General features: G+C 42.0%; 1 protein-coding gene across 2 annotated transcripts; it reads left to right on the top strand.

Annotated features, from left to right (window-relative positions):
• Nucleotides 1–450: 450 nt before the first annotated feature.
• Nucleotides 451–25,353, top strand: lpcat2 (lysophosphatidylcholine acyltransferase 2). Of its 2 annotated transcripts, none has more exons than XM_061765602.1 (14): nt 451–749; nt 1,004–1,146; nt 4,391–4,608; nt 9,348–9,460; nt 9,629–9,689; nt 10,688–10,746; nt 10,926–10,960; nt 11,099–11,150; nt 17,206–17,288; nt 17,357–17,482; nt 17,548–17,701; nt 20,276–20,374; nt 20,790–20,931; nt 23,596–25,353. In XM_061765602.1, the coding sequence occupies exons 1-14, from the start codon at nt 639–641 to the stop codon at nt 23,763–23,765; spliced, it is 1,566 nt and encodes a 521-aa protein (XP_061621586.1). In that variant the 5' UTR covers nt 451–638; the 3' UTR covers nt 23,766–25,353. The 2 variants fall into 2 exon arrangements, with proteins under 2 accessions (XP_061621586.1, XP_061621585.1); XM_061765601.1 differs by having other exon boundaries at nt 452–749; nt 11,096–11,150.

A 25,353-nucleotide genomic window follows, 5' to 3' on the forward strand; every position in this document is an offset into this window, starting at 1 on the left:
ATCGTTTTAGCGTAATACTTCTTGCACATATTTTACGGAAGTGTATTGCATTCACTTGGATTAAAAAAAAAATCATTTTTTTCTGATTAATTCTTTTTCTCAGTTTTGGTATTGTTATAAGTCATTAGAAAAAAATTAGTCAGAAAAACAGGGGGAATTACTCAGAAAAACAGGGGGGCGGGGGAATTTGACAGAAAAACTGAGAAAAATAATAAGTCAGAAAAACAGAAAAAAATATTCAGAAAAACAGAAAATAATATTCCAAAAAACAAAGCCCTCAAAACAATTACTCAGAAAAACAGGACGTTTTTTTAATCCGAGTGAATGCAATACGCTTCCGTACATATTAAACCACAGACGTGAAAGAACAAGATTAAAATTGCATGGGCGTTAACCAAAACAGTGGCTGAATGGATAATTACTGTACTGCGTGGTTCAAAGCTCCCGGTGGCGCAAGGAAGGCGGAGCTTAAGTTGGCTCACTTCCGGCATGGCTCTCTGTTTTGCTAGCATGAGCGCTGTGCTTCGACGTGTGAAATAGGCAAAAGGAGAAGAAGGGAGAAGGGGTCGATTAGGAAGTGTAATGATAACATGAAGCTGCTGCTGTAAGTGCATCCTGCGTGGTTTTATTGCCTCACGATGCCGTCTCAGCGCGTCTTCGCCCTGCCGAGGCAGCAATCTCTGCTCCTACCTGCCGTCATCAACCCGTTTGTGCAGGACACCCAGCTCTCCAGAGCCACCATCATAAAAGTAAGCGACAATAGCGTGTTAATATCAATGCACAGAAAGGAATAAATACGCGTCGACGTGTGAGATTATGTGCACGTCGCCTGGGCCTTTGTATATGTAATCTGCTTTGCTATGTTGTTGTGCACCGCAAGAACAATGAGAGCCCCTTATGTGCAACCTACTGATCTGGATTTGAACACATGGAATGGAAACATGAATTGTGTGTTTCCTAACCGCATTCCTCCCTCATAATGTGCATTTGTGATTGTGCGCAGTGTGTCCTCCAGGGAATCGTACTGGTCCCTCTTCGAGCCATCCTCATCTCATTGGTCCTGATGGTGACCTGGCCAGTGGCTGTCATCATCACCTTCAAGCATCCTCTGAAGGGAGCAGTGGCACCAATGACAGGGTGGAGAAGGTAACCTGTCATATGTCTGATACAGCCATATGAGAAAAAGAGAAAAAACAAAAAAGCAGATGGCGCAGTACCCTGACAGAATGCATTCTCTGACCAAGCTCTTAACTCAATTTACTTGAATAACAAATTGATATTACCCATTTGAAATGAATTGTAATTCCATCAATCTGTTCGTCTCCACAGTTTTTGGAAAATAAAAATAACACTGTATTGTATAAAAACATAATACAACATAATAGAGAGTAGGGCTGCAACTAATGATTATTTTAATAAACAATCAGTCAGTTATTTTTCGATCGATGAGTCTGATTAAAATGTTCTATTTGGAATTTCCATCCATTCATTCATAAATAGGATATTTTTTATATATATGGATAGGATATTGACAGTGCATATGCACAATAAAAAATGTATCATGATAGAGTTACTAGTTTGTTCCATAACATGTCAGAAAATAGGTAAAAATCTTGATCAGTCTTTTGTAAAGTAAAGATGTTTGTATATGTCTTAAACACCAAGATAATCTGGATGAAGTGGCTGGGGAGAGGGAAGTCTGGGCGTCCCTGCTAAAGCTACTGCCCCCGTGACCCGACCTCGGATTAGCGGTAGAAAATGGATGGATGGATGAGATAATACAGGATCAGTGTTGGGAAAGTTCATTTTCTAGTTTCTAACTAATTCAAATTTCAGTTCATCGTAGACTTTACATCGATCTGATCGGCTTGATCGGTATCGGCTGATAATTAGCATTTTATGTAGATCGGCTGATCGGCATAATGTCATCATTTGTTGATCTGATCAATGACGTCATTGACATTGATACATTTGCATACCTCACATGCCTGGCTGACTATATTAACAAAATGGATCTACTCATATTACAAAACAACATAAATTCCATATTATCACAGTGTGATCATACAGTGTTTTAACTAAAGCATTCTGATACAAATAATTTTCTTAGTAATCAATTTTTTTCAATTATGTACTGTATTACAAAAGAACACCTTCACTTCCATTTACGCTTTGTCCCGAAACGCACTTCACACACTGACGCAGCTGCCACGTGCCAACCTGCAGTAGTTTCATTCTGAAGAGCAAAATGGAAATGCAGCGTCTACATTCTTTCTATTAGCATTTCCAAACAGGTCCCTCTGCTGATCAGTTTTAATATGACAGTTGATTCACTGTATATTACAGAACACCATCGCTCACTATTGTGCACACGTACAGAGTGTTGACAATGCTCAAACAAAATTTCGTGCAGCCCGATGTCAGACAAAGATAACCCAAGTAAACATAAAATGCAGCTCTTTGTGCATTCCTTGATGAGTTGTCGCTGTGCTCTTGGGGTAATTTTTGGAGGCCGGCCACTCTTGGGAAGGTTCACCATGGGTCTGTGTTTTGTGTTTTTTGAGAAAAATGGCTCTCACTGTGGTTTGCTGGAATCGTAATGCTTGAGAAATGGTTTTGTAAACCTTTCCAGACTTATAGACGTCAATGACTTTATTTCTCATCTGTTCTTGAATACTTTTGGATCCTGGAATTTTGTTGCAGGTTTTTGAGAAATAAGGACACAGTAACCTAAAATCGTATTAGGGATGCACTCTTTACCACTCACCAGCCATGTGGTGAGCGAGTGACTGCATTTATCCAGACAACCAGCCAATTAAATCCTCTAATGACGTGGAGTCAGTCTGAAGAAGGGTTGAGGAGTTAAGAGAGCTGACAGGTTGTGAGCATGCTGTGACAATGCGAGAGATTGCGTGATTTCCAAAGACGAAAAACATGGCGGCGCCCCTTGCATAGACCTGGAAAAGCAGCTGGCTGGGAGGGTGGCTTTGGGTCCCTGCGGCTTCCTCCTATAGCCAATTGTCGTGGTGCCTCGGTGGGGTAGGCAGACTACCCTGGGTCCCTCGGTGTGTGACGTGTCCCATCTGCCGAGGCTGCCCTCGGGTGCACTCCTGGGCCCGATCCCGCTTTGCGATTGATTGGGTGGGGTCCTCAGCATCCATAGTGCAGGCACACTTCTGTCCGTCATTGTGCATACGAAACAATGTCAATTCACTTGCATGTGTCCACAGGCACACATCCCTGAGACTTTTTCGCTGGGTGTGGGGCCACTCACTTATTGCGATTACCTCAGGCTTCGGTGTGGTCAGTGAAAATTATCCACAGTTAATGCATGATTTAACAAGGGAGGGCATTGCATTTTTCTTTTTTTTTTTACCCAGGGCCAGTTAGCTTTGAATTGTTTTTTTGTCTTTTATAAAAAAAAAAAAAGATCATTTAAAAACAGCATTTTAGGTTTACTTGGGTTATCGTTTTCTATTTACATCTGTTTGATGATCTTAAACCCTCAAGTGGGGAAACGATGCAAAAAAAAAAAATTATAATTTGAGAAAGGGGTCAATACTTTTTCATGCCACTGTACCAATTGTGTCATGCTAGCGTGGCTCTGATGCAGCATGTTCTCGGATATACCATCCAAACCAAAAACACCCATCAGCCAAAGCAGCGTATCATCAAAACAAATAGACATTGACATTGTTTGTATTAAGTGCTTGTCGAGATCATATCTACTCCATCAGCGTTGCTTCGGCTCTGTTCCCAGAACACAGACTGTAGTGCCATAAACTGTTGGGTTCTTCCTTTTTTAACCTTTCACTCCTCCATTATCTGGTGATCTAATTGAGGTATTCAAACTGAATGTCTTCTGTCAGAATGATTGTGGAAGCTGACAACTTCGGCAATGAGGAAGTGAATGGCGGAAGTCGAAAGTGGTAGCAGTCTAATGTTGAAGTAAAGTACAATGTTGGGCAACCCTCATTGCAAAGACTTTGAAGCCAAAAAGTCGAAACAAGTGACTCGATAATGGCTCTTAAGTTAACCTAAAATTCACTGCTACTTTAGGTAAGCCTGCAGAATATAATGAGATCTAAGAACCTGAACATAATGGACATTATCATAGACACAACGTGGCATCATATCTGAAGCCAACTGTCAATCAACTGTTGGCCAATTGACCAAACGAGGAAAATTCGTAAGTTGGTGCCCTTGTAAGTCAAGGTACCACTGTATTATTTGATTCAATTTCAGATTTTGAGGTTATCATCACATTTTCCTCCTTGCCTTTACTGGTACCGTCTGTGGTGCCAAAAAGAACACAAAAAGCCCAAAAATTAGTTAACCCTTAGGAGGCTCAGTGAGTTGGCGTCTCTAACTAACCTCGTGCCATCCGCAGGCTCTTGTGTCAGAGTGTGATGGCCACCCTGGGGAGAGCCTACTACTTCTGCATGGGCTTCCGGGTGGTGGTTAAGGGCAAGCAGGTGGGCAGCGGCGATGCCCCCATCCTGGCTGTGGCCCCCCACTCCACCTTCTTCGACGGCATCGTGTGCATCGTGGCCGGCCTGCCCTCCACTGTGTCCCGTGTGGAGAACCTGGCCACACCCATATTTGGCAGTGAGACACTTTTTTTTTTTTTTTTTTTTTTTCTTGTTCTCTTGATCATTGGATCACTTTATGGTGAAAGGAAACATTTTGTGTTGAGATAGTACTTGAGATCTCTACATGTTGAATAGTTTCATTTCAGCTGATCTATACATATAACCATACATAGTGTATTTCTTTCAAATCCCCCAAGAAAATAAATTAGTAACAGTATTACCACAGTTACCTTTAAAAAGTAACTTAGTTACTTTACTGATTACTTGAGCTTAAAAGTAATTTAGTTACTTTACAGATTACTTGATTTCAAAAGTAACGAAGTTAGATTACAAGTCACTTTTTCAGTTACTTTCAGCAGCTGCCAAGTGGTAGGAATATCACTTATCCACAGTACAAATAGAGCATTATCTTAACCGTACCCATTACCTGGTAATATACACCAAACAGGTTACAGAATGACATCATCAACATGAACCAATAACTAAAATATTAGCGTAGTTGAAGCTGCATTAAATGAGGGACTTATTGCAGACTTGACATGCCACGTTTAGTAAGGACCCAACAATGTAAACAAGCACATGATTCTCAAATACACTTCTCTAAAGACACTTAACTGATAGATAGACAGACTGCAGCAACCCTGGGTATTGTTTGAGTTCTATGGTTTCCGATTGTGCAGGTGTCTATGAAGGCAACTGTGTGTGTGTGTGTATATATCCCCCTGCCCATTATCTTGCTTCCACTATCGTAATTTTAATGCAAATAGCGAGAATTTTTTGTTGTTGCCAGTGAAAAGGTTTCGCAACTGTTTAACTCGCAAAGCTGTGGGTGATTGACGGGGGGGAGGAGCACTTACTTACACGAACGTCAGCGGTGCACCGCATTAAACCAGCTCATGAGCAGTCCGGACTCCAGACAAAGTTGAAAGCTCTCACTTTTCATCCATCCATTTTCCGTACCGCTTATCCTCACTAGGGTCACGGGCGTGATGGAGCCAATCCCAGCTATCTTTGGGCGAGAGGTGAGGTAGACCCTGAACTGGTCGCCAGCCAATCACAGGACACATAGAAACAAACAACCATTCACACTCACATTCACACCTATGGGCAATTTAGAGTCTTCAACAAATCTACCATTCATGTTTTTGGGATGTGGGAGGAAACCGGAGTACACGGTGAAAACCCACGCAGTAAAACTCTTTTTTTAATACAATTAATGTTGGTAATCCTAATTAACCTAAAACAGGAACATTTTAGTCTTATATCATGCCAGACAGTCAGGGGGGGAAAAGCATCTTTGTCTTTTAAGTCATAACTGTATCTGCTGTTCCGGCTGTACACGCCTTGGCCTTTTGGGGGAAGTGTGGTGCGATGCATGCATGGAGCTACGTATTACAGTAAACTGGGGGAAAAAAGAGTAGAAGAAGAAAGTCGCAATAAAACTTTATTAACTAGTTTTTTTTTGTTTTGTTTTTTACAGATTAGGAGGAATGTATGCCCGTTAGTATTGTTATACTGTCTCTCCGTAGGTGTTACTGTGGCAGTTGTGTGTAAATATTTGTTATTTGAATAATCCCTTCCTTGATCTAATGCTGATGTTAGCCAGCCCGGTTTTCCATTGACTGATAGCATAAGCTCGCAGTTTCTAAAATGATGTGTTTCTTTTGTTTAAATATTCAGTGTGAGTAATTATTTTTGTTGTGCCTGTAGTTTTACAGTAAACTCCAACTGGGGTGTCAATAAACCGCTTAAAGAACGGTCAAGGAGGGCAGAACATGCTTCACAACCTTGCTAAAAGCAACAAGGGTTCAGGGTGCATTTACACAACGCAGGAACTTGCATACACAACCGTTGCCGCAGCACATTAATAGTTTTTCTTCGATTATAATGGTTTTATGATCGTGAGAAGCCAAAATCGAAATCATAATTACATTTCGATTAATTGACTGTAGATGAAATCCCTAACTTCCTTGCAATTGTACATTTGAGAAATGTTCTTAAACTGTTGGATTATTTGTTCAACTCATCCTTGCTTGTGAGCAGCTGAGCCTTTCTGGGATGGTCCTTTTATACCCAATCATGACAGTCACTTGTTTCTAATTAGGTTTTTCACCTGTGGAATGTTCCAAACGGGTGTTTTTGAGCATTCCTCAACATTCCCAGTGTTTTATTTCCCCGTCACAGCTTTTTTGGAACGTGTTGCAGGCATCAATTTCTAAATGTGAGACTCTTTGGAACAAAACACAATCATTCATCAGTTTGAACATTAAATACCTTGTTTTTGTAGTGTATTCAAACTGCTGTATGCATGACCAACGCGGAAAACGGGATAGCTGACTTCTGTATATGCTACTCTAATGAGCATAACGTGGATTGATGATGTGATTGTTTGAAGCCAAACTTGTTCAAATTTAGTTTTCTTTATGGCTGCTGTCTTTGGACAAAAGTTAAATACATGTATATCATTTATAACAAATATTATATGATACATGTAAACACGAACAAAGCCAAAACACCGTCTATTGTCATCTTTGGTGGTTTTGTGGTGACATCTTGTTTAAATAAAATAAAAACATTACATTGTAGATGTTTAAAGTTCCTGTGGGGGCTTTGAAAGTGTTCCCTTACGCATTCAACAAAGCAAGGAGGAAGTGCTTTTACCCGTTTTGCCGAGTGTGGAAGTAGTTTACGCATATTCTGGATTGAATATAGGTTGAAACGGATTTGCAAATCATAGTTGTCTTTTTTTATTTACGTTTTGCAAAATACCCAAACTTAATCCAAATTTGGGGTTTTTAATAGTGTCATAGTTGTGTTTAAGAATACATGGGGAAAAAGTCTTGTGTTGTACTATTGAAATTTAGCATTTTCACTCAACGCTCCATAAGTGTTAAGGCAGAGAGGTGTGTGTGTGTATGAACATGTGCGTCACATGCTTCATCTCCTTTATCTTTTTACTGTCATCTAGCTGCACAATTTCACACCCTCCATATGGAGTGAAATGGCCCCTGTCAGATGTGAAATGCAAGCCCGTAGGACATTATTTTATGACATAGTTAACAGTCGAGGGCCTTGCCAACAATTTTTTTTAAGTGTATTGTCATGGAAATAAGTGTAACACATTGTTGGTTTGAGCATTCATTATGGGATGTTGTGAAGGTGAATAAAGACAACACTTATGTTGTGATGCTACGTCTGTCTGCTCATATTTGACAAAATATGGAAAATATTCTGGTCATCTATGTGTTTTTCCACCTTATTGAGATGTCTGTACTATTGCCGTACTGTACTATTGACACTAAGTTGTAAAATTCACATCAAATAGCCGTTTGAGAATAGAAGAAGAATCATCATCTTTTATTGTCATGAACATGCATGCATGCACACGAAATTTGTTCTCTGCATTTAACCCATCACAGTGAACACATACACGTGTTAGTGGAACACACTGGAGCAGAGGGCAGCTGAAGCGCCCGGGGAGCATTTCGGGGTATCAGTGTCTTGCTTAAGGACACCGCAGCCGTGAGTCCGGGGGATGTTGGCGGATGGTCCGGTCGGGGTCTTGAACCTAGGTCCCCCACGGTGGCAGGCGATGACCTTAACCACTGGGCCACGGCAAATGTTGATATACTTGCTTATAATGAAGAGAGAAGTGTCTCTGCTGTTGCCACGACAACCCCAGATCACTTTACGGATATAGGATGTTGGTGGACCAGCCAGGAAACTTCTCATGTAGTGTGTTGTTTTATTTCAGGGGGTGATTTTAGGAACTACCGTAATTTCTCGTGTATAATGCGCACCCATGTATAATACGTTCCCCCTAAGCTGAGCTCGAAATTCTGGAAACTGTTCTACCTATGTGTAATACATTTTTTACAATGCATGATTTTGCTTTTACCCATATGACCAAAACATAAAGTATTATCTGTATTTTGTTGTTGTTTTTTTCAAAGAATTATTCTGAAGTTAAGCACTTGGTTTCAACACTTAATCCTTTTTTTAATTTACTTGCTCTTACTTTGAAATTCACAGCCCTACTATTATTTAGTAAATTAGAAAACACACAGTTGTGCTCATATGTTTGATTACCCAGCCAGAAATTGTAAGATGGGTACAATTCTTTAAAGAAAACATGAAGGACCAGACAAAACACACTTAATTTGATTTTAATGGGATTCAAATTAAACAGTCCAGCATTTCAGAAAAGCATTATCATTCAACATAACATAACCATTAAGAAATTAATGATGGGTGTTGTTTAGTCATCAGTCATATTTATAAAAAATTCCCAAATCCTGCCAGGGTATGTAAACTTATCAGCACAAATGTATATATATGAAGTCATACGTGTAGGATACACCTTTTTTATAACCACTAGGTGGCGGTGGCATTTTGGAATGTAAGTGTAAAGCTTTTTCATAACCACTAGATGGCGGCATACATTTATAAAATGTGAAAGTTGTTTTCCAATGGCCCCAATACCTATGTATAATGCACACTATTGACTTTTGACAATTTTTTAGGGGGGAAAAAATTGCATTATACACGAGAAATTACGGTACTTTATCCATCAATCGTCTGTAGATTCACATTTACTTTTACGATTAAGTGTTAAAAAACAAAACAAATTCAGCTTATCTACCTATCGAGATCTAGTTACCGGTGTAGGCTTTTTAGCTTCAAGTGTATGCTATAAAGATAATTCCTGTTATGTGCTTCACCAGACTCCACGTTTTTCTTAATCCTTTCTCGCAGGGTTCGTACGCTGCCTCCAGCCAGTGCTGGTGTCCAGAAAAGACCCTGACTCAAGGAAGAACACCATCCAAGAGATTGTCGGCAGAGCCAAGTCAGGAGGCCGCTGGCCGCAGGTATGAAAGAGGAAAAAAAACACGGAAACAAAACGTGGCTGTTGTTAGTAAAGAAGAGTTTCAGAGTTTAATTTGAAACATGTTGCATCACTTACTTTGAATAAAACCCTCCTTCCAAGTAGCAAATTTGCATTTTATTTATTTATTTTTTACTGGTTTGTCCTCCAGGTTTTGATATTTCCTGAGGGGACGTGTACAAATCGCTCGTGTCTTATCACATTCAAACAAGGTAATGTATTAAAACCCATCCATCCATCCTTTTTCTCTGCCACTTGTCCTCAAGGTCACGGGTGAGCTGGAGCCTATCCCAGCTCACTTTGGGCAAGAGACGGGGTACACCCTGGACTGGTTGCCAGCCAATAGTAGGGGACATTTAGCCAGACAAGCATTCACACTAACATTCACACCCATTGCCAATTTAGAGTCTTCAATTAACCTAACATGCATTTGGTTGAAATGTGGGATGAAGCCGGAGAGTTCAGAGAAAACCCAGGCAAGCACCAGGAAAACATGCAAACTCCATGCAGGAAGGATTTAAAAGATTTTTAAAAAATCATGAAAATCGGCGAGTAATTGATGCCGCCTAAAAAGGTTTTGATTGGCTATAGATACTAGAGGGCGACATTTTGAATTTCACTTTTAATCATGGGAGGAGCGGGAGCAAAAGTCACCAGGAGTGACTTTGAAAATATTAATGCAAATGGAGCAGGATGACTTGGAGTAAAAAGGGGGGAAGGGGAAGGTTGTAAGTGGGATATATTAGAATTTTTGCTTTGGAGTGGGAGTTTTTTCAAACACCTACTCAGGATTGGGAGGGAGAGGGATCAGTTCTCTGGGAGTGGGAGGGAGCTAGACTAAAAATCCACTCCAGTGTCAGCCTCTAATAGATACACCCAGATAGCGGCAAAGCTCTACATAAAGCTGTTCAACAAATTTCAACATAGTTCCTTGGCATCAAAATGCCTCAAGATGGTGCCAAAGCACATACATTTATATTAGATTGTGTTCGGCCTGAGGACAAAAACAGGGAATAGATGACTTTCAGCTAATAACTGAGGACAGGTTACAAAAAACTCAGCGCATAGGTGTGAATCCACAATTCATGTATTGAAACTATTCGGGGAACACTGTTCTACTTGCTCAAAGTTAGGCTGGAAAAAAGAGCAAATATCTCCAGAAATTCTTATGTTTTTTTTTTTGTTTGTTTGCTTACATTCTCTCCTATAGGTGCCTTTATTCCAGGTGTACCTGTGCAGCCTGTGATTCTGAGATATCCCAATAAAATAGTAAGTTTTTATATTTACAATAAACATAAAGGAAGAAATGTTACTTTAATACAGCTCTGGTATTTGATCCCACTGGATTCTGCGTGTTTACCCAATGATGTGGCAACTGAACATAGCCATATTAACGTCCTTTCCATGTTCATCACATTTGTTGTATTTGTCCATTTCCTTCCATCCAGGATACAGTCACGTGGACCTGGCAAGGTTTCAGTTCGTAAGTGTACTCATTACAAGAATTTGTCATTCCTCCAAAGATTAGAAACATACACATAAACTCCTTTTTTGTTGCATAACTTGCTGCTGTTTTAATACATTATATAACCAGCTGTTCTGATTAAATTGCTTGCAGAAGGACCCTACTGCTTCTCACGCTGTGTCAGCTGTACACCACAGTGGAGATTGAGGTAATCTTGGCCTTATGCAAATTTTTTAGTTTATTTCTCATTTTTTTCTTTTTTGTATCTCAATGTTGCCTTTTGAACAGTGGAAAAGTACCTGAAGCGCTTTATAATGCTTAAAAGTCAATAAGCTATGCAACCAGGGGTTACAATAGTCACTGGATATATTTATAAACATTAGACTGTGTTGTTCAAAAAATTTATAGCAGGGGTAAGGTAATATGTGTTTTTTTGTTTTTTTTGTTTTTTTGTTTTTTGGGTAATTGACAAATGAGCCAGGTCATTCCTACATGAGGTTTATTAAAAAAGAAAACAAGTGTATGTGTATTTAAACTCTATAAAAAAATCCATTATTTTAATAATGGAAGAATAATTACTTCTCATTTGTCATCAATTCAAGACTAGTTATTTAAATAATGTTAAATGTATTTAAAAAAATATTTGTTAATATATTGTTCAGCGGCACGGTGGACTACTGGTTAGAGCGTCTGCCTCACAGTTCTGAGGTCCGGGGTTCAATCCCCTGCCCCGCCTGTGTGGAGTTTGCATGTTCTCCCTGTGCCTGCATGGGTTTTCTCCGGGCACTCCGGTTTCCTCCCACATCCCAAAACATGCACGGTAGGTTAATTGACAACTCTAAATTGCCCGTAGGTGTGAATGTGAGTACGGATGGTTGTTTGTTTGTATGTGCCCTGCGATTGGTTGGAAACCAGTTCAGGGTGTACCCCGCCTCCTGCCCGATGATAGCTGGGATAGCCTCCAGCGCGCCCGCGACCCTAGTGAGGAGAAGCGGCTCAACAAATTGGGCATTGACCAGCATCCTGGTGTTTATTGTGTTGGGCCCATGCAGGTATTTTTTAAGTTGCTGATCAAAATTTTTTTGTTTATTGTCATATTTTCAATTACAAACATTCCTTTTACCAACACTCAATAAGCATTTGGGAACTAAGGACTAATTGTTGAAGCTTTGTAGGTGGAATTATTTCTCATTTCTGCTTGAGAAGCGGCTCAGAAAATGGATGGATGGAATATATTGTTCGTTTCAAATTAATGAACCAGTTTATGACAAATTCATAAAATTTAAAAAAAAATTACATTGTAATGAAATTTTTTGGGGGAAAAGAAACAGCAAAATTAACAAAACAAATATTACAGGACTCTTGATAATGTACCGTAATTTCTCATGTATAATGTGCATTTTTTCCCAAAAAGACTGTCAAAAGTCAATAGTGCGCATTATACATAGGTATAGGAAAAAATGAAAAAGACATTCACATTTTATAAATGCATGCCGCCATCTAGAGTCTATGAAAAAGCTGTACACTTTCAATATGCCCCCGCCCCCGAGAGGTTATGAAAAAGTTGTATACTTTCATTCTAGTATGCCAACTCGAGGTTATGAAAAAGGTGTAGTCTATACTTTCATTCCAATATGACAGGGGTACATATGACTGCATATATATACAATTGTGCTCATAAGTTTACATACCCAGGCAGAATTTGAAATATTGTTGTTGTTGTTTTTTTTAAATATGACTGATGACTTAACAACAACCATCATTAATTTATTTATGGTTATGTTTTGTTTAATGATAATGCTTTTCTGAAATGCTTGACAGTTTAATTTGAATCCCATTAAAATAAAATTAAATGTGTTTCGCCTGGTCCTTCATGTTTTCTTAAAATAATTGTACCTGCCGGGGTAATCAAATATATGAGTACAACTGTGTGTTTTCTCCTTTACTAAATAAAAGTAGGGCTGTGAATTTCAAAATGAGAGCAAGTAAATAAATAGAAAGTATTATGTGTTCAAATAAAGTGCTTAACTTCAGAATAATTATTTGAAAAAACTAACAAACTACAGATAATACTTGACATTTTAATCAAGCAAAATCATGAATTGTAGAAATGCATTATACAACCCGAATTCCAATGAAGTTGGGATGTTGTGTTAAACATAAATAAAAACAATACAATGATTTGTAAATCATCCATCCATCCATTTTCTACCTCTTATCCGGATCGGGTCGCGGGGGCAGTAGCTTTAGCAGGGACGCCCAGACTTCCCTCTCCCCAGCCACTTCATCCAGCTCTTCCGGGGGGGTCCCGAGGCGTTCCCAGGCCAGCCAAAGGACGTAGTCTCTCCAGCGTTTCCTGGGTTGTCCCCGGGGTCTCCTCCCGGTGGGATGTGCCCGGAACACCTCACCAGAGAGGTGTCCGGGAGGCATCCGAATCAGATGCCCCAGCCACCTCATCTGGCTCCTCTCAATGCGGAGCAGCAGCGGCTCTACTCTGAGATCCTCCCGGATGACCGAGCTTCTCACCCTCTCTCTAAGGGAGAGCCCGGACACCCTGCGGAGGAAACTCATTTCGGCCGCTTGTATCCGGGATCTTGTTCTTTCGGTCACGACCCACAGCTCATGACTATAGGTGAGGGTAGGAACGAAGATCAACCGGTAAATTGAGAGCTTCGCCTTTCGGCTTAGCTCCTTCTTTACCACAACGGACCGATACAAAGTCCGCATCACTGCAGAGGGTCACCTCCCTCCGCCTTCGGGTAAGGGGGACGGGTCCTGACTGTTGTTTGTGCCTATGCACCAAACAGCAGTTCAGAGTACCCACCCTTTTTTGAGTCCTTGTAGGGGGTGCTGGAGAGCGCTCCCGCTGGGGACTCCATCGTTCTGCTGGGGGACTTCAATGCTCACGTGGGCAATGACAGTGAGACCTGGAAGGGCGTGATTGGGAGGAACGGCCCCCACCAATCAGAACCCGAGCAGTGTTCTGTTTTTGGACTTCTGTGCTCGTCACGGATTGTCCATAACGAACACCATGTTCAAGCATAAGGGTGTCCACACGTGCACTTGGCAACAGAACATCCTAGGTCGCAGTTCGATGATCGACTTTGTGGTCGTTTCATCGGACTTGCGGCCGCATTTCTTGGACACTCGGGTGAAGAGAGGGGCGGAGCTGTCAACTGATCACCACCTGGTGGTGAGTTGGCTCCGATGGTGGGGGAAGATGCCGGTCCGCTGTGGCAGACCCAAACATATTGTGAGGGTCTGCTGGGAACGTCTGGCAGAATCCCCTGTCAGAAGGAGTTTCAACTCCCACCTCTGACAGAACTTTGCTCATGTTCCGGGGGAGGCAGGGGACATCGAGTCCGAGTGGACCATGTTCCGTGCCTCCATTCCTGAGGCGGCCGACCGGAGCTGTGGCCGTAAGGTGGTTGGGGCCTGTCGTGGCGGCTATCCCCGAACCCATTGGTGGACACCAACGGTGAGGGATGCCGTCAAGCTGAAGAAGGAGTCCTATCGGGCCTTTTTGGCCTGTGGAACTCCTGAGGCAGCTGATGGGTATCGGCTGGCCAAGCGGAATGCAGCTTTGGTGGTCGCTGAAGCAAAAACTCGGGCATGGGAGGAGTTCGGTGAGGCCATGGAAAAAGACTTCCGGACAGCTTCGAGGAAATTCTGGTCCACCATCCGCAGGAGGGGGAAGCAGTGCACCATCAACACTGTGTATAGTGTGGATGGGGCGCTGCTGACCTCGACTCAGGACGTTGTGAGCCGGTGGGGAGAATACTTCAAAGACCTCCTCAATTCCACCGACACGCCTTCCCATGAAGGAGTCTGGGTTCTCTGAGGCGGGCTCTCCTATCTCTGGGGTTGAGATCACAGAGGTGGTTAAAAAGCATCTCGGTGGCAAGGTCCCGGGAGTGGATGAGATTCGCCCGGAGTTCCACAAGGCTCTGGATGTTGTCGGGCTGTCCTGGTTAACACGCCTCTGCAACATCACGTGGACATAGGGGACAGTGCCTCTGGATTGGCAGACTGGGGTGGTGGTCCCCCTTTGTAAGAAGGGGGACCGGAGGGTGTGTTCCAACTACAGGGGGATCACACTCCTCAGCCTCCTTGGTAAGGTCTATTCAGGGGTACGGGAGAGGAGGGTCCATCGCGAAGTCAAAACTCAGATTCAGGAGGAGCAGTGTGGTTTTCGTCCTGGCCGTGGAATAGTGTACCAGCTCTACACCCTTGGAAGGATCCTCGAGGGTGCATGGGAGTTCGCCCAACCAGTCTACATGTGTTTTGTGGACTTGGAGAAGGCGTTCGACCGTATCCCTCGGGGGGTCCTGTGGGGGGTGCTTTGGGAGTATGGGGTACCGAACCCCCTGATATGGGCTGTTTAGTCTCTGTACAACCGGAGTCAGAGTTTGGTCCCCATATCCGGCAGTAAGTCTGACTCGTTTCCGGTGAGGGTTGGACTCCGCCAAGGCTGCCCTTTGTTCTAGGCGCAGCCGAGGCGTGGAGGGGGTCTGGTTTGTTGGCCTCGGTATTCCATCTCTGCTTTTTGCAGATGATGTGGTTCTGTTGGCTTCATCATGCCGTGACCTCCAACTCTCACTGGAGCAGTTCGCAACTGAGTGTGAAGCGGCTGGGATGAGAATCAGCACCTCCAAATCTGAGACCATGGTCCTCAGTCGGAAAAGGGTGGCGTGCCCTCTTCAGGTTGGGGATGAGATCCTGCCACAAGTGGAGGAGTTCAAGTATCTTGGGGTCTTGTTCACGAGTGAGGGAAGAATGGAACAGGAGATCAACAGGCGGATAGGTGCAGCGTCTGCAGTGATGCGGACTTTGTATCAATCCGTTGTGGTAAAGAAGGAGCTAAGCTGCAAGGCGAAGCTCTCAATTTACCGGTCGATCTACGTTCCTACGCTCACCTATGGTTACGAACTGTGGTTCGTGACCGAAAGAACAAGATCAAGAACAAGCGGCCGAAATTAGTTTCCTCCGCAGGGTGTCCGGGCTCTCCCTGAGAGATAGGGTGAGAAGCTCGATCTCAGAGTAGAGCCGCTGCTCCTCCACATCGAGAGGAGCCAGATGAGACGCTGGAGAGACTACATCCTTTGGCTGGCTTGGGAACGCCTCGGGATCCCCCCGGAAGAGCTGGATGAAGTGGCTGGGGAGAGGGAAGTCTGGGCATCCCTGCTAAAGCGACCGCTCCCGCGACCTGACCTCGGATAAGCGGTAGAGATGGATGGACGTTGGGGAACATTGTCCTTAAACTGTTGAACTATTTTCTCACACACTTGTTCACAAAGAGGTGAACCTCGCCCCATCTTTGCTTGTGAATGATAGAGCAATTCAGATAAGCTCCTTTTATACCAAATCATGGCACCCACCTCTTTCCAATTAGCCTGTTCACCTGTGGGATCTTCCAAACAGGTGTTTGATGAGCCTTCCTCAACTTTCTCAGTCTTTTTTGCCACCTGTCCCAGCTTTTTTGGAACGTGTTGCAGCCATAAAATTCTAAGTTAATGATTATTTGCTAAAAACAATAAAGTTTATCAGTTTGAACATGACATATCTTGTCTTTGTATTGTATTCAATTAAATATAGGTTGAACATGATTTGCAAATCATTGTATTCTGTTTTTATTTATGTTTAACACAACATCCCAACTTCATTGGAATTGGGGTTGTACATAGGTTGAAGGGTTTTCCAGAATTGTTAGGTCAACTTAGGGGTTGCGTATTATATTCATTATACATGAGAAATTACGGTGTGTGTGTGTATATATATATATGAATATATATATGAATATATATATATATATATATATATATGCATCCATCCATTTTCAACACCGCTTATCCTGGTTAGGGTAGCGGGACGCTGGAGCCTATCTCAGCTGACTTCGGGCGAAAGCCGGACTACACCCTGAACTGGTTGCCAGTCAGTCGCAGGGCACATATAGACACGGACTACCATTCGCACTCACATTCACACCGTCACTGAGTGGGAACTGAACCCACGCTGCTTGCACCAAAGTCAGGCGAGTGTACCACTACACCATCAGTGACTCTCTCTCTCTCTATATATATATATATATATAGATATAGATATAGATATAGATAGAGAGAGAGAGAGAGATAGATAGATAGATAGCACTAGCAATATTCTAGTAACTCTCACCTGTGGTGTGACAACTACGCAATATGCAATTGACCACTGACAAAATGGCTGCTGGACGTTCCACGTGACCTTCTTCATGCGGTGTTCTTCAGTTTCTGCCGCCTCACGTTCCCACAGAGGAGGAGAAGAAAAGTCCTGCTTTGCTTGCCAGCAAAGTGAGAGACATCATGGCCAAGTGAGTAAAGAAACACATAGAGTCAAACCTGCCTTTTCTGTGTATAATGTGTTTAACTACGCCTGCAGGGCATTGGGTGTCCCCGTGACGGACCACACGTACGAAGATTGCCGTCTGATGATCTCTGCCGGCGAGTTGACGCTGCCCATGGAGGCCGGCCTGGTTGAATTCACCAAAATCAGTCGCAAACTCAAGTAGGACTTCAACGAATAACATCACCTTGACCTGACACCACATGAACCTGCTGATTCTTCTTTAGTATCAAGTGGGACAACGTGAGGAAGGAGTTGGACGGTTTTGCCGCAATGGCTAGCTCTTGTAGAGGGGGACGCATCACCATCAAGGAGTTTGCCAGCTTTCTCAAGCTCCCCGTCAACCCTGCCCTGGAGGAACTCTTTGCACTCTTTGACAGGGTACAACACCTATTGTCTTTAGTTCTCCAGCAAACACACAGACTTCGGGTTGAATGTCCGGAATGATACATTTAACGTATTGTTTACAAGACCAGGGATCTCGTCTGATGTGTCCCCGTCCTAGACGCACACAAATGATCAGGGATGCATTAAGCATGGTGAATGCCACTGACGCACAACATTGCTTACTGACGTATGTGTGCAAGGCTCTAATTAAGCTGTGTCGCATCCCAGTTTGCATCAAAAAACACATTGACAAGCAAAACTGCAAATCAGGTTTACCGTGGAGACGGTCGTGAAGACAGACGCAGGCAGGGGTGTATGTGACACAGCCTGCTTAAATCACCTATGCGTGGATGCGGAAGTGAAGTGATTCGATTGAGGAGCGGGAAGACAGCAATGTCATTCCGAATTGAGGAGAGAGAAAAAAGACAAATGGCAAAAGTGTGGTAATATTTCATAGTGAAATGCAAGGCCCGTTCGTTGTAACACGGACCCTTCTCTCGACCAAGTATGACGGCGTGTTGCAGGACCCGAGAGATAGCGGTGAAGTTAACACAGCGCAAATCAGTGAGCTTAACATTAGTCTTCTTTACTAACATAATGTTAGCGCTGCGGGCTGTGGAGTGTCTCTTTTAATTATGAGTACAGACCCACACTATAGCAGAAAAAGAAAGGTTATGATTTAAGACATATGGGGTGCTTCTATTTTAAGTGGCGTAACATATTTCAGGCTTTACGGTCATGATGAACTGTACCAAACAATCACATAAGAGTTCCGCCACCCTTTCAGCCAATCAGATCTGCATCGCAGGCGATAATTACTGAAATCACTGACTGTGCACAGACCAGACAGTGAGTGGGAGAGAGAGAGAGAGAGAGAGTAAGTTCAGTTAAAGATGGAGAAAGATCATAAAATGACTGACAAAGGAAGAGAACAAATGGCACTTAAAATGGAAGAGGCAGTCAATTTTGTTTGTACTTCTCAGTGGGAAGTTCCCACTAGGAGCTGTTATTAAAAGTCCATATGTGAAACACCATGATGAACCAAAACAAAGGTTTTGAACAAACATAATCCTCTAAAAAAGTTCAGTTGATAAGATTCGTTAAATTACAATTATGTAAAATTATTTGAGACTTCACTGTTGTGTCAAGATGCCAAACAGAAAAGGGGAAACTCAAAATTAATTTTTCATAAATTCAGCACTTTATTTGACCACGTATAACTTTCTCTTCTTATTTACTCGCTCTTATTGTGAAATGCAGCCCTACTTTATTTAATAAATGAGAGAACATTACACAGTTATGCTCATTTTTTTGATTACCAGGGCAGAATTTGTAAGCTGTGTAGAATTCTTTATTATGCTCTAATATCATTATATCAGTGGCATAAAAAAGCATCAATACTATCGCTTATCTTGAAAGTTTTTGGAAAACTATTTTGTTCTAAAAAATATTTGCTATCGTGGCAGGCCTAAACATAATATATTGAGAGAGAGCAAGAACAATGGAGGACACAAAAATATTTTACAAACAGTATAAAAGATTAAAGAGCAACAACTGTAATTAAAAATCTGCAATTTAGTTGGACCGTGAAGCAAGAACTGCGATGTAGCGGAGGATTACTGTATCTGTGTTCCGTGATGATAAATTGCAGGGACTCATTGTTTGCATGACATATGCATCCCAGGACTCATATAGTCTCAAGTCTAGTGATAGTTTCAAGTCAAGTGATTTTCAGAATTTAAAACATTTTGCGGGTGTCTTTGGCTTTGGCTTTCTTTTGTCAAAATACCCCAAGAATCAAGAATTATAGCATAATTTACACCCAATATTTAAACCTAGTTTTGAGGGAAGGCGGCACGGTGGACGACTGGTTAGAACGTCAGCCTCACAGTTCTAAGGACCCGGGTTCAATCCCCGCCCCCGCCTGTGTGGAGTTTGCATGTTCTCCCCGTGCCTGCGTGGGTTTTCTCCGGGCACTCCGGTTTCCTCCCACATCCCAAAAACATGCATTAATTGGAGACTCTAAATTGCCCGTAGGCATGACTGTGAGTGCGAATGGTTGTTTGTTTCTATGTGCCTGCGATTGGCTGGCAACCAGTTCAGGGTGTACCCCGCCTCCTACCCGATGACAGCTGGGATAGGCTCCAGCACGCCCGCGACCCTAGTGAGGAGAAGCGGCTCAGAAAATGGATGGATGGATGGATGGATAGTTTTGAGGGAGTGGTCCTGTTTCACAAAATAAACTACTGCTCCCCTCCCCCTACGGGGCCAATGCAGAGTACAGGTTTTGTTAGCGTGACAGCCGGGGTTGCTACAAGGTAAGTGGTGACAACTAATCCAAAGTGTTAAGACTGTAAAAGCGTCAATTGTGTTTTCACTCACAACTCTCCATCACCAAATGGGTCGACAGGCACTCCAGAGACCCATGTATTTGAATACAAGCAACTAAAAGAGTCAATTTCCCAAAATATGTTCCCTTTAAGTAACATTTTCACACTGTTCATTGTCATGTAAGTGTTGAAATAAGTTACTGTAACATCTCTACCTGCGTGTTTGTTTCTTTCCCAGAACGGCGATGGCACCATAGATTTCAGGGAGTACGTCATCGGAGTGACCATCTTGTGTCGACCTGCTAACACTGAAGACGTACTGCGCATGGCTTTCCGGGTATGTTAAGTTTACAATCTAAAGTGACTAATTATCGCCATTCCACTGACGTTAAAGGAGAATAAACGAGGATTTGCATAGCATATATCAATATTATTTAATAATAAGTATGCTTTGGTTTGAATAATACGGAACAAGGCTGAAAGCTGAGTGTGTGGCTCTTTTGTGAAATGGAAGCAGACAGCTGCATTCAGAGACATTTGGATCATGTCACAGTAATAATCTGTGTCTGCTGCTGAGCGCCGTGGGAGTTGTGGAGTCAGTCTCGGAGTCAATTTCCCCTGACCAGGACAACAAATGTGGTTTTGGACAAGGGCTGAAAGAAAGAAAGAAACAAACAAAATATCTCAAACTTGTGGGATGTTTATTTGCACTAAACACAGGCGTATCATCCAAATATTTCTTTTTGTTTTAGTTGTTCGACACCGACGAGGATGAGAAAATAACTCGGGAGGAGTTCACTGCCCTGCTGCGTTCAGCTTTGGGCGTCTCCGATCTCAACATGGTCAAACTTTTCAAGGAAATCGATGCAGACAGCTCGGGTTTTATCACATTCCGTGAGTATGGAATGTCTATCAACACTTTTATAGTTTTTCTTGCCTCTTGAATTTATATGAAAATGCATATTGAAAAGCATGTCTCTCGTTTCCTTGTTTCCACTGTATTTTGTTTTTGTTGTATACGTATTATTTTTTAAAAGAAAAAAAAAACTAGGACATGGGATAAAATTCGACAAAAAAACACATTTGCAGTAAAGTCAAGCAACAGGTGGTTCTGTAACGTCTAACTGTAAAGCCATTTTACCCAATAAGAAGCCAGAAGAAAGCAGGTTCCAGTAAAAAGTACAGTACAAAAACACAAATAAATGAAACTAACCATCCATCCATTTTTTTTCCGCTCAACCTCACTAGGTTGTAGGTGAACTCAAGCCTTTCCCAGCTTAGGGTGATATTGCTCAACAAGGCATCTCCCTGGGATTGATGAATATCAGTGGTCCATTTTCCGTACTGCGTATCCTTACTAGGTTCGCGGGCGTGGTGGCACATATCTCAGCTAACTCCGGGCGAGAGGCAGAGTATACACTGAACTAGTCGCCAACCAAACACAAGGCACAAATGGACAAACAACCATTCGCGCACACATTCATACCTACGGACAATTTTGAGTCGTCAATTAATGCATGTTTTTGGAATGTGAGAGGAAACCGGAGTACCCAGAGAAGATCCATGCAGGCACGGGGAGAACATGCAAACTCCACACAGGAGAGGCCGGATTTGAACACGGGTCCTCAGAACTGTGAGGCAGATGTGCCAACCAGTTGTCCACCATGTCGTCTGGATGTTCACTATGTGATACATACAGTGGCTGAATAAAATATTTAATACGCCATAATTTTTCTCACAAAATATATTTCCAAAGGTGCTATTGAGATGAAAATTTCACCAGATGTTGGGAACAACCCAAGTAATCAGAAATAAGATCAGAAATTAAGTTGTGTAATAATGTGAAATGACACAGGGAAAAAGTGTTGAACACGCCAACTGGTATTTATTTAATACTTTGTACAAAAGCCTTTGTTTGCAATGACAGCTTCAAGACACTTCTTGTATGGAGAAACTAGTCACATGCATTGCTCTAGTGTGATTTTGGCCCATTCCTCCACACAAGCAGTCTTCAAATCTTGAAGGTTCTGTGGGGTTCTTTTCAGTTCTTTCCATAGATTTTTGATTGTATTCAAGTCAGGTGATTGGCTGGGCCATTTTAGCAGCTTTATTTTTTTCTTTGAAACCAGTTGAGAGTTTCCTTGGCAGTATGTTTTGGATCATTGCCCTGCTGAAATGAATGAATTTAGAGTTGTCAATTAACCTACCTTGCATGTTTTTGGGATGTGGGAGGAAACCGCAGTGCCCGAGAAAACCCACGCAGGCACGGACAGAACATCTAAACGCCACACAGGCGGGGCCGGGGATTGAACCCCAGTCCTCAGAACTGTGAGGCAGACGCTCTAACCAATCGTCAACCGTTCCGCATTATGGCATCCAAACAGTTACATTTTGCTCTCATCAGACCAGACTATGTTCTCCCAGTATTTAAGTCTTGCCCAAATGTTGTTCAACAAATTTTAAACGTGCTTTGACATGCTTTTTTTTTTTTTTTTCAAGCAATGTGGTCTTGCATGGTGAGCGCGCATACAGGCCATGGCGACAGAGTTCAATTTTTCACAGTTTTCCTTCTGACAACAGTACCTGCTAATTCCAGGTCTTTTTGAATCTCTCCACTTGGCTCTTGGACAACTCTTCTGATTATTCTTTGCACTCCTCTGTCAGAAATCTTGCGAGGACCACCATATCAAGGCAAATCTATGGTGGTATGATTGACTTTTCCACTTCCATATTGTGGCCCCAACCGTGCTCACTGAAACATTCAGAAGCATAGATGTGAGCCTGTAACCAGTGCAATCATTATGTTTTGCAACAATTAGTTTGCAATGGTCTTGAGATAGCTCTTTGCTCTTACCCATCATGAGATGTGTCTGCACTCACACCTTGGTAATGAGACCTTTTTGTAAGACATCGATTAGGACTGAACCAACTGATATTCATTTGCACTGACAAGGGGCTGAATTGCAGTTTGAATATTGATAGATTTTAGTGGTTGTCTTGTTTTTCCATCACTTTTTGCACCCCTTTCTTCATGTGTTCAATTCTTTTTCCCTTTGTCATTTCACATTATCACACACTTAATTTCTCATCTTATTTTTTCCACTTTATTTGGATGTATGGATTACTTGGGTTGTTCCCAACATCTGGTGAAAATTGTATGTCCACAGCACCTTTGGAAATGTATTTAGTGAAAAAAACAGTGACGTGTTAAATACTTATTTCAGCCACTGTATATCTCTCAGGGATGTAACGATTCGTTTTAGCAACGATTCGATTGGGGAATTATTCTGTTTATTCTTATTCCATGAATGCAATATTAATCGGAATACCCTGTTTTTACTACTGTGGCACATTCGACGTATTATTGCGTGTCCTTTGGGTTCAGTTTCCCTTTAACAAAAAAATACAACCCTCCATCAAGTGCACCTGTGTCCCGCAGATGGCACTACTATCCACCAAAAAAATAAATTTTGTTTCGGAAAACAGTCCTTCAACTTGGCCCAGAATTGTCGAACAAGTCTCTTTTTGAAAATATTCCCTGTGTTGGGGATCCCTCAGGTGAGTTTCAAGCCTTCGCCATGACCCACCCGGAGTACGCCAAGCTCTTCACCACCTATCTGGAGCTCCAGCGGTACCAGGCCATCCAGGAGGCATCACCCGGGGATCTGGAGCTAACCGGTTCTGGAGAGAATCAGGAAGACAGCATCTCGGACAAGAAGGACGACTAACCGAATCCGTGGTCCACTCCCTTTGGTCTTGAGAACTATGTCTTGGTTATGTTGCTTGGCTTTTTGATGGACATTTTAAAAATGCTTTTATTTTCAGTCTTAGTAGTGCCTTATGTGGCAGACGCACTATATTCTCGGGCTTTGGAGCACCTGTCAAAGTTACTGCTTGGTCACAACTTTCCTCTTGTGCTTTGTTTCCTCTTGTGCTTTGTTTCTTCTTTGTTTGATTTTTTCACATTAATGGCAATTCTGAGGGATACGATGGCACAATGCTTTTAAAAATTTACCCACCGAAGCCCGTTCCACTGCAACACCGCAATGTGAAATTTGGTAGACATGTCTATCACAAGTAGACAAACAAAAATGTTTCAGAACCTATGCCTGAAAAGACACAGGAAGTCAGCCATTCTTGTTCAAAGTGGCCATTTTAGAGTCATCTTAGCCAGTTTCAAAGACAAACTCTTCGCAGAGTTTTTATTTAAAGATTGCTGCCAAAATTTAGCTTTGTTTTTAAAAATTCAGCCCCGAAGCTAACTTCAATTTGCAGCATGAAATTTGGTAGGCATGTCTTGCAGGACAGTGGCCTTTTTGGTTTTTTGTTGTTTTTTTTCTCCCCCAAAAGTTGTGGTCTAATCCAACTAGAGTAATTTTGGAAGCAATGTGAATATAGGAGAACATTTCATTTGAATAATTTTAGCAAAATGTTGCAACAAATAATGAATACAAATAAATTAATGAAAGTACATTACAAATAAATGATTTCTTATTCACATTAGCTATGTTCACCCCCAAAAAACAACAAATAAGAATTTGGTCTTTGGTGTTTTTATCTTAATTATTGTGTTTTTGCTTGCCGTTTCATTATTCCTTGTGTGCTTTCCACCTCATGTGACTTTGTGGGAGTTTACAACACCTTCCTTTGTTATACATAGAGGCAAAGAGTCTCAGTGTGCCAGTGTAATTAGTGTACAGTAAGCTTTATTAGGATTCCAAGCAAGCAGATGTTGTGTTTGTATGTGTGTACTCAGGGACATGGGCCTTTGTAAGACAGCTGTATAATTAGCCAGAGCTTTTTCTTTGCGTGTCCTGTCTATTTGCATCTCCACTCGACATGCTGAGACAGCACTAAATCGACTCCAGTGCAAATAAAATAGGGCAATTTGTGAGCAAAAAGGCAAACTGTGTATATTCCAGAGGGCGTTCACGCCAACAAGCAGTTATGTTTTGTTTGTTGTTTTGTAAACTTGGCATATTTTGAAAGTAAAATGAATATGTGTTTAATTAACATTGTTTTGCACTGAAGAAACTTATTTCATAATGAGGCACACGTTGACTTAATAGGCTACCACTGTGTGACATTTACTGAGTCACCACCTGGTGGCATCAGTCATCTGGCAGTTTTTTTAATTTTTAAAAGCGGTTCCTCCCTCCCAAGCATGTTATTACTGCACTCTGAAAGACAATACTTCCATGAAATGAACTCCGTTGATGTTACTGATACTCCAAATGTTTATACAGCGAGCACAAGCAAATGTGTAATTGTTACGTCATTGTGATTGAACTAAAAATATAACAACGCCAACCATGA

The sequence above is a fragment of the Phyllopteryx taeniolatus genome, chromosome 2, assembly GCF_024500385.1.
Source record: "Phyllopteryx taeniolatus isolate TA_2022b chromosome 2, UOR_Ptae_1.2, whole genome shotgun sequence".
NCBI lineage: Eukaryota > Metazoa > Chordata > Actinopteri > Syngnathiformes > Syngnathidae > Phyllopteryx > Phyllopteryx taeniolatus.

Bases quoted from the DNA above. Each gene is read 5' to 3' on its own strand.
- lpcat2 (XM_061765601.1), top strand. From the start codon at position 639: ATGCCGTCTCAGCGCGTCTTCGCCCTGCCGAGGCAGCAATCTCTGCTC. The intron at 4,609-9,347 runs GTGAGACACTTT...CCTTTCTCGCAG, and splicing joins GGCCACACCCATATTTGGCA to GGTTCGTACGCTGCCTCCAG. The intron at 17,289-17,356 runs GTGAGTAAAGAA...CTACGCCTGCAG, and splicing joins GTGAGAGACATCATGGCCAA to GGCATTGGGTGTCCCCGTGA.